Source organism: Helicoverpa armigera, chromosome 25, assembly GCF_030705265.1.
Source record: "Helicoverpa armigera isolate CAAS_96S chromosome 25, ASM3070526v1, whole genome shotgun sequence".
In the NCBI taxonomy this organism is placed as follows: Eukaryota; Metazoa; Arthropoda; class Insecta; order Lepidoptera; family Noctuidae; genus Helicoverpa; species Helicoverpa armigera.
The window spans coordinates 2,447,280-2,460,803 of NC_087144.1; the positions used below are offsets into that span (position 1 = coordinate 2,447,280).

The following is a 13,524-nucleotide window of genomic DNA, read 5'->3' on the forward strand; positions in this document are numbered from 1 at the left end:
GTTTGTGGTTTTGTGTTATACAAGCTGGTCGAAGGGACAGTGTTGTCCGGTCCATGTCGCTTTGGCGGCTGGTCGAAGGACGCACTCGTCCGGTCCATGTTTGTGGTTTTGTGTTATACAAGCTGGTCGAAGGGACAGTGTTGTCCGGTCCATGTCGCTTTGGCGGCTGGTCGAAGGGACGCACTCGTCCGGTCCATGTTTGTGGTTTTGTGTTATACAAGCTGGTCGAAGGGACAGTGTTGTCCGGTCCATGTCGCTTTGGCGGCTGGTCGAAGGACGCACTCGTCCGGTCCATGTTTGTGGTTTTGTGTTATACAAGCTGGTCGAAGGGACAGTGTTGTCCGGTCCATGTCGCTTTGGTGGCTGGTCGAAGGGACGCACTCGTCCGGTCCACGTTGTGGTGTGTAATGTTACGGTGTATGAAGTTATGGTGTGTAAAGTTGTAGTATATAAAGTCGCCGTGTGTAAAGTTTCTGTGTGGGCAAAATGTTGCTTCTGTATTATGGTAGACATTATGGCATTATGTTCGTCAATGTGGACGAGCGGATCATTAGCCGTGTACTGTTTTGATCTTTCCAGGACGCCAATAAACTACTACGTCCGAGGACGGACGATTGTCAGTCTGGCCGTGTCGGCGCCGCCGTAGAGAATATGAGAATACGTCGGATTAGAGTGACAGCTGAGGAAGTGTCACTCTGACGGAGCGTCAAGTTGGGAGCAGCGCGGGAACTTTGACACAAAGAAAAGAGCCCGCGCGCCCTCACCAGGCGAATCGTCTCAATTCGACGTCGTAATTTAGTTTATTGTTTGTTTTTCACCACAATTGTTATTTCTAACTATAAAGTGTACTCAAGACAGTGCTGGCATTATTATTCATTATATAAACTAAGCGTCTGTGGCTAGAGTAAACGATGGAGATTTCTGATGTTGGTAACGAAGAGCCGACATACATATTATTTACATTTTAAATAATAAATTAAAAAAAAACATTCTATAATATAAAAATAGGTAGGCTTCTGATATTGGGCACCAGGGTCCAAGGTACCGTGTAAACCATGGACTTGGTTATTTCATTAAGGGCCTTCAGATTTTGGACTTCATGGTGCTTGACTCAAGAGCTGGTATTTTTGAGTAGAGTATTTAAATACACTAATCACCAGGCCAAACTTGTCCTAGATCTCGATTATATTTTGTTAGTAAAATTGAGTCTCAACCTGCTGTTTATTTGATAATTTTTAAAAAAACCTCTACTCGTTACGTTCTACTACTTCGTACTCCCCTTATACAAGCTGTTGATTTGCATCCGTGCCATATTCAAGGACGTAATTATGCTACTGATTCTCGACACAAAATCAACAAAAAAATTGGTACGTAATTTTTTTTTTTCGGAATTCCTTCAATGTCGTCTAACCGTATTTTAAACTTGGCGCGTGTGTTACTGGCCTTAAAACCGTGCTGCGCCCTCAAACAAAGGCAAACACAAAGCATACGTAACGATCATTCATAAAATTGGGTTACTTCTGAAATACTACGACATTAAAATGACAAAAAAAGCAGTGCGTATTAGCTATTTCTCGTCTACTGTAATTCCAATCGATTATTTACGTATTTTATGTCCTCCTCCTGAAGTATGGCACAAATGCAAATCAACACCTTGTATATTGTCTACGTATTCCCGCTATGTACTTATTTATGTTCTCTCTTAAATACTCCCACTAAGTCACCAAGTACTCCGTTATTTAAAATCCCTCCATGCTCTCTTTTATTCTACCGCTACGTGTTTGAGTGCTAGATCGGCCCCTAGATGGCATGACTCACCTCTTTTTTTTCTAGCGCAAGAGAAATATAGTAGAACGACGTGATTTTTGCAACCAACTTTGTTTGTATAATAATATTATGGTAGATTAAGAGACGTGGGATTAGGAGTCGGAAAATTAAAAACATTTCATAATTGTTACTTTTCATTTATTTGATAGGTATTTTGTTATGAGATTTTAAACAGTTGTAATGCAACGATATCCTTTTATACAAAAAATATCATAAGCCTTTTAGTAGATTTGCCACGATTTTACATAACAAATATAACAATGATTTAAATAAAAATGACCAGATTAATAATTTTTCGTAATAATAATAATTAAGCTTAATAACAGGGACAGATTTATATTAAAAACTTACAAATAAATGGTGAGCGATGGTTAACATTTTGAAAGAGGTTACATTTTAAAGCGTTATTTCAATAAATATCAAAATATTCTTAGCGCTTTAATAAACAACGTCTTTACGACACTGTACTTGATTTACTTATAAATATTTCGGTCATCATGATCAGATTTTTGATTTCTTTATAAACACGTAAGACACTCCCGACCCTGGCGAAAGCCAGGAGTGAAGTACTGTTTTATCAAACGAAATATCTGTTTTTCTCGATTTGAGATTGTGCAATTGTGATAAATACATAAATTATATACAGAAAGTGTATAAAACAGAAGAATAATTATCAAATCAAAAATCAGGTCTTATGACAAATAAGACTTAAAAATATGAAGGGAAACACATAATTGTGCATTACAAAAGAAAAAGTATTCTATTATCACCTTAATAGATTGCGGACGATAGCTTTGGAACCATCTGTCTGAACGCATATCTGGCGAAATACGCGCAAGAGTGCGACAGTCTCAAAGCCATAGTCAACAATCACCTATCTTCATTAATCCGTTAAACCAAATGGTCCCTAAAGAAAACAATATTAAAATCGTCATCACACTTTACCAGCCTCTGTATAGAGACATTAATACGCATTTTACATACAAAAACATAGGTACACTAACAATTATGGCAACGTTGACAATAAATAAGAGAAAGTATTTTATTCACATCGACTAATGAACAAACATGTCCTGTAAATCTCGACAGCACAAATAAATAAAACAAGAAATTACGAAGTGCAAAAACTGGCGCGGATTTTAGAAAAAAATACAAGGCAACAAGTGCAGACTTTAAGTTTTACTAATACCATTATCTATAAATTGTTCTCACTTAAATTAAAAGCCATATTGGCGTATTTTTTTATTAAGCTTGGCTTAATTCGCGCGTTGGTTAATTTATGTTAGTTATTAAATGTTATGTCGGCGGCCCACGTCCATGCGAGCCGCTCTCTCGTGGTAAAAATTTTAAAGGTGGGGTATATAATAATTTTGGCAATTGATTAAACATGATTTTAAATTGAATAGCTTAACGTCAGAGCGACTTGCATAGCGTAGGTGATATCCCCGACTTCATAATTTTGGTAAGTTCACAATTACAAAGTGTGTGGGGTTGGCGTTATTTTTATCGTCTAAAGTCGGAATGGTTCGCGTTTCTCCGTAGTTCGAGATGATGCAGGAGTACCGCGTCGTGAGGCAGGCGTGGTCGGCGTGCCCGCGTCGGACGAGTCTGACGTCTTCCTCATCAGCCGAGTCACCGCAGTCTGCTGACCAGATCGCACTGGCGTTGTGCTCCCAGAGGGCGTCCTTTGCCTGTTATCAAATAAAGTAAATTAGTTACATTCCCTCTAAATACCCTGAACATGCAAAGCTCTAAACAACTCTAAATAAAAATAGGAAAAAAGAAACTAAAACCCACGTATATACCGCCAATTGTTCTACATTCAACAAATACCTAAAATAATTTTGACAACGAAGAAAAAAAAACAAAATTAAAAGCACACTACATAAGTTTAGTAGTTACCTATTCGTATTACTGTTAGTATGGTGATCCTTTAGTACTGGGATGCGACTTCGGCCGGGCGTTTGTCCTTCAGTAGAGGCAAACGACCCACTCCTACGTTGATGTTAGCGAGCACACAGACAGACATACAGAAGATTAGTCAGGACAACAGAAAAGAAAACTTGTTAGTGTCTCTGCACATGTATTTCGACATCAGCTTTTAAAATTAAGAAGTTTTTTTATTGTATGTTTCAATACATGTGCAAAGACGAAAAAAAGAAATAGAACATAAGATACGATAAATAGATCGTAATTATATAAATATCAATAAGGTTGTATTCAAATATTGCAATACGTTAGAAGAAAACTTAAAAATTCAACCAACAACACTCAATAACATAGTAACAAAGTAAGTTAACATTGTTAAATCTATTTAACGTTATTGCAATATTCGTATGTTTAAGACATGACAACATGAAGGCAAATTGCACAGAGTGCAAATATTTACATAGAAGCATGTCAAATGATTACTGGGATGGTGTGCGATAAAGATTCCAAATCAGTCGATAGCAAGTGTCGACTTCTCCGGTCCCTTCATAAGTGCAAAGCTATCGTTAGCCGTTATGTGCTTCAGGCAATGTTAGTATTGTTTGATGCAAAGAGTGATATTATCAACAGGTGACGTGTTCATAGTGCGAAACGATCTGAGATGAGTGGATTCAAGATTCGACAAGCGGATGATCTGACAGATGTGAGCATGAAATTTTGTGACGATGACAAGTACGAATGAAAACATAAATTCCAAAATTCAAAGAGCATCAATCAAAATAATCGGGCAAAAACCGAAGCTAGCATTCTACAAGCTTGTACCCTTTGACGTCGCGCTGGGTCGGCTTTGACGCTTCGCCGCTCGACTCGCTTATATTACTCTCATATTCATTGTCGCTCGTCATTCCCGATATGCTGAATAGTGAGGAGTCGTCTTCGGGACTTCTCTGCTCTGACTTCCTCGAGGGGCCTTGGGAAGTGGGACTGGGTTCTTGGGAAGTTTCTCGAGAGTGAGATTTTCTGGATATTTTCAATCGCCTCTCAACGGACGGGGAGCGGTGAGAGCGGTTGCCAACGTAAACTGGAATTTTTGTGGAACCTTGTGTTTGGAATGCTGGATGAGTATGGGATAAGGATTTGGGATGTTCGGACGCCATTGAGGATGGCTGGGAATGTGTCGAGCTGTTTTATTGGTTTTCCATTTTCGTAATTGCATGCGGGAAGGAAAAAAAATAATAACAATTTAGTTTAACGCTCTTGATAATTCTGTCGTTTTTGTTAGTAAAACCACACCGTGTGAAGCTTTAGCTGCCTACTTAACATGCCTTTTGAACTTCTTCGATGCCAAACCTTTAATGGAGTTTTCCCACCACCTTCTTTACATACTCTTACATACATATTTCAGAGAGACATAACAATGAACAATTTTGTGATCTGGCCCAATACAGGTGCACCCAACATGTCTAGACGTACCCTTGACGTCACTACACCTAAAAACCCTCAATAAGCTGTACGTGCTCAACACTCGTGTATCTTTGACAAACTCTCTTCGAACTCAATCTGATCTTACAAATGATTAATTAACAACAAAACTTAATTACTAAAAGGTCTAGTTAACTATTACTAATTGTATTGTAAATGTTATTTCTGTCCTAATGAGGAACAAAAACGACTGCATATAAGGAAGGACTACAGTAGATGTTGATAAAATTGCGTCCGAAAACCAAGATACACGTTGGACAAACAAGTCAAGGGCGAACTCTGAGTGTGTACCTCACTAACGCCGGCACCGGTGACAGTGTCGGTATACTTGACGTGCGGTACATCCCGCCGGTAGCATACCTGTCCGTGCGTATCAATACACAAGTTTACAATCTGTTGTCTACATGTTCGTGGTAGAAAATGACTGATTTTGGGGAAAAGTTATTGTGTAGATCTTGATACCTAGTTTAGAGGGGGTTCAAGTGTAGAGTAAGATGTAGTGTTCGAGTTCATCCTCCAATAAAAATGGACGTAACTAGCTGTAGTAAATCTACATGTTTATTATGATTGTCTAAAATGTCGACACCGTTTGCAATAAAAAACGGTTTTTCTGAACTCCAATATCTACAAACACAAAAATTATGTGAGAAAGTTGTCAAGTTACACACCTTCCGCTAGCTGGGGTCAGGAAGCCGGTTGGTGTGCGCGGTCGAGATCCTCCATTGGGTGTTGTGACGCCGAGCTTGCTGGCGTTGGCAGCCGCGCGAGCTATCGACGTCTTGGTATTTGTCACCCTACGCATCGGGATGCGAGATGGTGTCGATACGTCATCTGCAAATATTTAAAATAAAACACGTCATAATGCTTCTAAATTAAATTACAAGTCTTTTATTACATTTGTAAAAGATTGAGATCTGGTGAACTGACCTGTACTATCTAGAGAGAGATTTGATCCGTGCCTTGAAGGTGGTTTTGATCCTGCTCGTGAACCTGGTCTTGAGCCTGGTCGGGATCCTCCGGGCGTTAACGTTGACCTGTTATAATAAAATTAAAATAAATATAAACAGGGTTCCATTTAAGTCATAATTATTTTATGTTTTAATTATGATGATTTTCAATAGTATGTATTTTCAATCAATATCTCACCTTGGCACGCTGGGTTTCCTGTACCTCGCTCCAAGTCCACTTGCTGCTTCATTGTCGCTCAAGGAGTCAGGTGTGCCAGCGCTCAGGGAAGACCTCGACGCTCTGCCAGCCACTACTCCCGCGGACATTGGTACGGAACGAGCAGTACGCTCCCTTACCTACATTAAATACTTTACTGTTAATCTGCACTATACATCAAGATAATCAAGTCTTCAAAAAACGCTGAGCAATTCTACTTCATAATATTTCGTGTTCATGGAAAAGTGACTATTCAAAGCAAACATGATAATCATATAGATACACAATTAACTATAACCATGCCACTCTAGCGGACTTGACGGTGTCTACATTACGAACATTTGCGATGGGACTTACACAATGGACAAATAATAAAATAAAACCTTAAATGATTCGAGAGTGCAATAACCGCGCCACTTTCACACTGCCTACATAGCATTACCCAATGATATCCTGGAGAGGGCTGGTAGCCATGGTGGTGGCTATAATGATGCGCGCCCGGCGTGGTGGAACCTTGAGATCTTGAGTGGCCGTATATGAACGCCTGCTTAGTGCCATGTGTTGAACCGACGTGCAGAGGATAGGAACACGGAAGCTCCTCGCGCTGCCGTAGAGCCTCAAATATAGGCCTCAGCTGCTCCATAAACTCCTCAGCTAAACGTACCAATACAAAACCGGGGGGCTTATTAAGGAAGGAACCGTTAACGATTTATTCGTTTCTGTCTTCATAGTGCCAATCGTTTTTTTCCGGAACGCGTTTGTTTACGACGAATTTTCACGTTGTTACTATTAGTCCACACGTTTAGTCGAACGCGAGTGAATTTTGCTGATGCGGGTATGATTGGGGACGAGCGGGATGGGTGAACGAAAATACATTACCAAAACATCCATAGGCGTAGACGTGCCACCTCTCCAATGCAGTGGATCCAATGAAATACACTAACAAACAACACCAAAACACTACACGAGCCTGTGCGTCAATGCATAGCTTGAACACTAATGCAGTAAGACCAATCTCTACGAGCTCAACACATGCTGCACTCACGACACTGCACCTTGCATATGGATGTACACCAATCCATGTGCAAAGTTCAATAAGAAAAACAAAGCAAAATTGAGTCCCAAACCGATTGCTCCCTCCAACAACTACTGTGCGCTTTTTTACTTGTGCGAAATTAAAACTAAGTTCTATCCTGTAGGAGAGAAGACATATTTACGTATAGCGGTTTGAGTACTTACCTTTGTAATGGGTCCAGTGGACGGTGGCGTGTTTGTGTTAGAGCGAGGCGTACGCGGCCTAAACGCTGCCATGCTCTGTGATACTCCATCGGCCAGAATGAATTGCTCTCGCAGTTCGATGTTGGTGCGTCCCTTGGCTGCATGCGGGCGGCGTCCGGTGCGCGGGATCACAAACGGAACGGGAGAGGAAAGGGCCAAAGAAAACCGTTCGGTAAAAGGTAAGGTGGAAAAAAAATAACACCAAAGTGTTTTTAAAAAAACGGGACAGCGTGCATTGGAAGTGAGGAAAAGAAAAAAAAACAACAAACAAATCAGAACATGTCAAACATAAACAAACAAAACAGTCGTAAAAAAATTAAAGGGATTTTTGTAATTTTGTGCAGTTAGGAATAGGAATAGTAAAATACGATTAGTATATTCTCTCACCAAATGTTATGCAAATGTATAAGCCAAGGGCAAGATTATTTCACTTTATATTGCAATATCGTGTAATTTAAAAATCTATTTGATATTTTAAAAAAATGTGACATGTAATTAACTATATCTAAAATGTAGTCACGAAATATATTTACACTGGCGAGTGACTAGCATTTTATGAAATGACCGCCTAATCTTGCACTTGAGTTACACCCAAATAATAACTAACTACTAAATAAAATAAATTCCATAATAAAAATACTTAATGCAAATAAAGAACCAGTTTCATGCCATTACGTATATTAAGCAATATTTTATTAATATTCACCACATATAACCACTACGTCAGAGTTAATTATTTAATAAAAACACCCAAACTACTGTAGCATTTTACACATTTGATGGATAGAAGCTGGATAACAATAAAAGCACCAAACGTGTATAATGTATTTATAGAGCCAAATAATTCTACAACATTGCAAAAATTATAATTGAAGCCACACCAACTAGCCGGACTTGCGATGGAACCGAATTTATTTTACAATTATTGTGACGAAAATAAAAAGCCAAAAGTGGTTGAAAAAATTTTGAAAGGTTCCAAGGCATGTCTTAAAATCTTACCGAGCGGGCAACAAGCTTCATGCTGCTCCGGCTTGCTCGGATCAGGCAGCGGTAGCACTAATGATACTACTTATGTAAAGGGATTCATAGGGATTCAAAACAAAATATAAAAAAAGTAAAAAAAAAACATTTTTATTCAGGACCACGGGAGGTGGATTGGGCAAAGCGAATACGAATTAGTAAATTAGTAGCAACATCAAAATTGTATGTGGACATATTTAATGCTTACTTTAGCAATAAAACATTTGCTGATACTAGCTCATTGTTGATAAATGCTTCACAATGGGAGTGAAGTGAATATGTTTGCGGTGTAAGGACTCATTTACAACTTAATTTAAAATTATCGAAAATATAATATTCGAAACGTTTTAAATTGTTTATATTTTAATTAATATGTATATTAAACGTTAAACAATTTTAGCGTTAATATTTATAACCGTTATTGTATAGTTACGTTATTTTGTTAAACGTTATTTTAGCATTACGCGTTTCGTTCGCTGGCAACATCGGTACTGCGCATGTCAAATACATCGCGTCGAAAAAGAAAACAAGAACAATGGAAATTACCACCGGTCGATTTTAACTCGCAACTCGCGTTGAATCAGTTTATATCCGTGGATTATATGTGTAAAACATGACGGGGACTATAATTGAAAACTTAAGTGGGCGTAAACTCGCCATTTTAGTGAGTTTTCTTTTGTTTTGTCAAGTAACATGTTTCTTAATCGGTGGGTTGGTCGCACCCATGCCTGCAAACACTCAAAATATACTTGGAACCGTGTGCCGTGATATGTCCATTGTGAAAAATGACACGACTAAGTGGTATTACAACCGTGGGAAGGGCTCTTGCAAGACCGTCGACCTTGGTGAAACGCATCACGATTTATCGGAGACCGACATAGTTTTCGCTTTTCAAATGCCGGTTCCCCGAGAGAGCAAGATTCTAGACTATTCGCGGTGGCAACAAAACCTGATCGGAGTGCTGCAGGTGGATATAAAGTACCACTCGCAGATCGAGGTGCAGCCACGCAGCACGATTACAATCGACGCTCGCTTGGCGTACCGAAATAAAGGCGACCCCGAAGATCAATGGAAATTGTACACACAATCTGTCGAAAAGCGTCATTTGGACTGTGATATTGATGTGAAAAGTGAGGAATACCTATACAACTGCTCGGCAATACCATTGTTTGAGTTAGGTTCTTTGTTCCATGACTATTATCTGCTCAATGTTAGACTGCCTGTGGAGACGCCGACAATGAACTCGCATATAGGGCACATACAGGACATGTGGCTGACTGTGATCAACCAAAACGGGGGCTTTACAAAAGTATGGCTGTCTTTAAAAACTGTATTTTTCCCTTGCATCATAGGTATACTTGTATGGTTTTGGAGGCGCATTCATATGCTGCAACGGAAGCCTGTGTTATTGGAGAAAATGTTGCTAGCCTTGGGATTAGCTCTTTGTCTTCTAAACATGCCTATTGAGTACCTAACTTTGCATTTTGACTTGCCATTCATGTTATTGTTAGGAGATATCCGTCAAGGGTTGTTCTATGCTACATTGTTTTCATTCTGGCTCATTTTTGCTGGGGAGCACATGTTGATTCAAGATGCCTCGGCACAGAGCTCTGTGAAGCAGTACTGGAGGCATCTGAGTGCCGTCGCTATGGGATGTATCTCTCTATTCATATTTGACATGTGTGAGAGAGGTGTACAACTCCGTAACCCATTTTATTCTATCTGGGTGACAGATATAGGCACTAATCTGGCTCTGACTTTCATTATATTGGCTGGGATATCAACTGGAGTTTATTTCCTATTCTTGTGCTACATGATCTGGCAAGTTTTTATAAACATTTCACACAAGAGGCAGTCTTTGCCTACAATGTGCTCTGTTCGTCGCCTACACTACGAGGGGATTATCTATCGCTTCAAGTTTCTTATGTTGGCTACCCTGCTCTGCGCTGCATTGACTGTGATTGGTTTCATACTCGGACAAGTTGCTGAAGGCCAGTGGAAGTGGGATGAGAACATTGAGCTTGAATACACTTCAGCATTCTTCACTGGAGTGTATGGTATGTGGAATATCTACATCTTTGCACTGTTGGTGTTGTATGCCCCAAGTCACAAACGTTGGCCAGTCGTTGAGAACACTTCGGACACACAGAATTTGAGCGAGGAGATGGAATTCAGCCCTCTTCCTAGCGAGAGGGGAAGTAGTGAGATTTCTTCTCTTACATCCTTCATAAGGAAGACTACCATTGACTAAATGTGCCAATTCTCAATTAACATGACATAGTTTTAAGGTCTGTTCTTCCATCTTTTTGATGAATTTTAGATTCCATGTGTTGGAAATAAAACTTGGCCCAATCTTGGCCATAAACTGTTCTAAATCTTGCCTAAACTTGTATATTTGGGCCAAATGTTTGCCCCAAGAGATTAGAAGGCTCGTAAGACGCGGTTACGTAATCGCTCGTTGAAGTTGGCTTATAAAATACGGATTTACGATAATTATGGTCATAAATTGTCATATTAGTCAGTCCGGCGATCGTAAAATAGGCAGTCAGGTTTCCCGTAGGCGTTAATTAGACATAGGTTGAGAGATTCTCTCAATATAGGCAACAGACATACTTATGGACCCGGCTTAGTCTCGCCGAACAATTTTTTACTCGAATATTTAACCGGAAGTGTAGTCGGTATTTATTTAGTCTTATCGCTCGCACGTAGGCGTCTAGCTGAGCAGTAACCATTAGAATTAAGAAATATTTAAAGACTTAATACTTGTTCTCACTGATATTTTTAGTTTTAAGATGAATTTACTTATTTTTGAATTTTTGCATGAATTTTTTTGAACTGATTATATTATTTTTCTTATACATTTTTTCAAATTTTAACGATCTGTATGAGTAATGTATTAGTTTCTTAGAATCTGCTAAGGCAGCTTAAGATTGTATCGAGTCACTCTAAAAATATTTTTTTTAGACCATAAAACAGGTAGTTTGACCTTGATTCTTTCCTGTTTCATTTTGACCTTCCAAAAAGTATTTTTTAGTGTGTAACTTAAATTCTGTGATTTTTATTTTGCATTTTAAAACAGTATTGCTAGTTTATAATAGGTTTTTAACGATATTGCCAGCTACTTAATAATTTAATCTAATGTAAGTTTTAATGTGAAATCAATTTTGTAATCTGTAGTTAATATTTGTACCCGTATAATAAATTGTATTAAAAATATGTGTTATTTTGTTATTTTAAACACACTATTGAACAAATATTTCCTTTAAACCCTTATGTATTAGACCGAAACATTTTTGTAGTATCTTTTATAACCAAAAAGGTTGTACACTTACAAAGATGTATCTTTCCTTAGAAATAAGAAAAAATACACTATTCTACTCAAAACAAAGACATCTTAAAAATATTTTTGCCCAGTACAAAAGGACCAAAAAAGAAATACTTGTCCACAAAGTTAGGACGTCACATATTAGTCAATATAATATCCCTTATTAGGGTGTTAACACATTATCTAAACGAAGAACCGACACGTTTGATTGACACTTTGAATAATACCATACCTAATTAATACATAATATAAAAAATATATTCGACTAAAATGCACAGGACTACACCACATATTCACCGACTTTATAAAAGGAGGTTCTCAATTCGTCGGAATCTTACATAATCGAAATTCCAAAATATGACATCATAGTTTTAAGTGGTCTGATTCAGTGCATAATAATCGGGCCAACTCTTACAGTGCTTTCTTATTAAAACTTTAAAAGCATTGTAGAAGTTGTAAAATCATTAGTCAGTTTATGAAGCCATAAATATCGATAAAAATATGTAGTTATTTTGTGTCGTTTTTGATCCACAGTCTTTGAAAAACAGACTGTAAATTGGCTTCATAATATAAAAATGCAATGTGCATTTTGTACCAATTGTAAGTAAAACAACATAATCTTATAGTTTTCCAAAATAATCTGTACCTGGTGTACCTTTTCCTAATTGGTAATTAAGCCCACACACATTACATTTTGGATAAAATTCCACAGTTCAGTACTTAAAACATCATTTTTGTAATTCAGGACAAAACAAGTTATTTTATATTAGAGTAAAATGATGTTTTATCGAGAGTTTCTATAAATACACAAAATAGAGAAAAGCAAGATTAAAAGTAGATAAGTTTGAAGAATTCGAGTAATATTAGTTCTCACTTCACGTTTGTGTATTTCATAGAAAAATCTCGAATAGGTATTCGTTCTTACTGCACTACATTTTATAGATAACTTTGTCTATAGAATTTTCAAATGTAGCAATTTTTTATCAGAAATGAACCATAAAATAAATTGATCCTTCTGTACGGAAATGGTCCTTTTTCAATGAAGATTGTTATTTTGCAGTAAGATCGATTTTTTAAGAACACGTTTAGATTACCGTGGGAATTCAAATAAAACACATTTGAAAATGAGAGAGACGAAAAAAAAATCGTTGCTTTAAATGTTAAGATAAGAAAATTAAATTGATATAAAAACAAGAAAATCGACATACCATATAAGAAGTAATGTTCTTTCTTTAAAATGTAAATGTTCTATTCTTTAAAATAACAAGGGTGGTCCCCTAAACAAACAAAAAACCTGATATTCCCTCCGGTAATCTAACAATTATTTTTTACCCTAAACTCAATACGCCACTTTCGTCACACCTTCAATGCGCTTCAAAAGGCGTTGAAAGGAGCAAAAGTGATTTATTGACCATGTTAAAATTGGCTTTACGTCTCAATACTGTGACAAAAGAAGTATCATGTTTTTATCTTGAATAGGTGGTAGTGGTAGTCGGTCA

General features: G+C 37.8%; 2 protein-coding genes across 2 annotated transcripts in view; one reads left to right on the forward strand and one right to left on the reverse strand.

The window, feature by feature from the left end:
- Nucleotides 1–1,943: 1,943 nt before the first annotated feature.
- LOC110381036 (dystonin) overlaps nucleotides 1,944–13,524 on the reverse strand; it is a 206,990-nt gene continuing 195,409 nt past the window's right edge. The window contains 8 exon segments of the mRNA XM_064041470.1: nucleotides 1,944–3,518; nucleotides 3,730–3,822; nucleotides 4,579–4,938; nucleotides 5,530–5,598; nucleotides 5,907–6,069; nucleotides 6,166–6,272; nucleotides 6,385–6,542; nucleotides 6,845–7,056. Coding sequence (XP_063897540.1) covers nucleotides 3,338–3,518; nucleotides 3,730–3,822; nucleotides 4,579–4,938; nucleotides 5,530–5,598; nucleotides 5,907–6,069; nucleotides 6,166–6,272; nucleotides 6,385–6,542; nucleotides 6,845–7,056 — 1,343 coding nt within the window. The 3' untranslated portion in view covers nucleotides 1,944–3,337.
- Nucleotides 9,185–11,916, forward strand: LOC110376601 (protein wntless). The gene has a single exon (XM_021335146.3). The coding sequence runs from the start codon at nucleotides 9,314–9,316 to the stop codon at nucleotides 10,949–10,951; it is 1,638 nt and encodes a 545-aa protein (XP_021190821.1). The 5' UTR covers nucleotides 9,185–9,313; the 3' UTR covers nucleotides 10,952–11,916.

Bases quoted from the DNA above. Each gene is read 5' to 3' on its own strand.
- LOC110376601 (XM_021335146.3), top strand. From the start codon at position 9,314: ATGACGGGGACTATAATTGAAAACTTAAGTGGGCGTAAACTCGCCATT.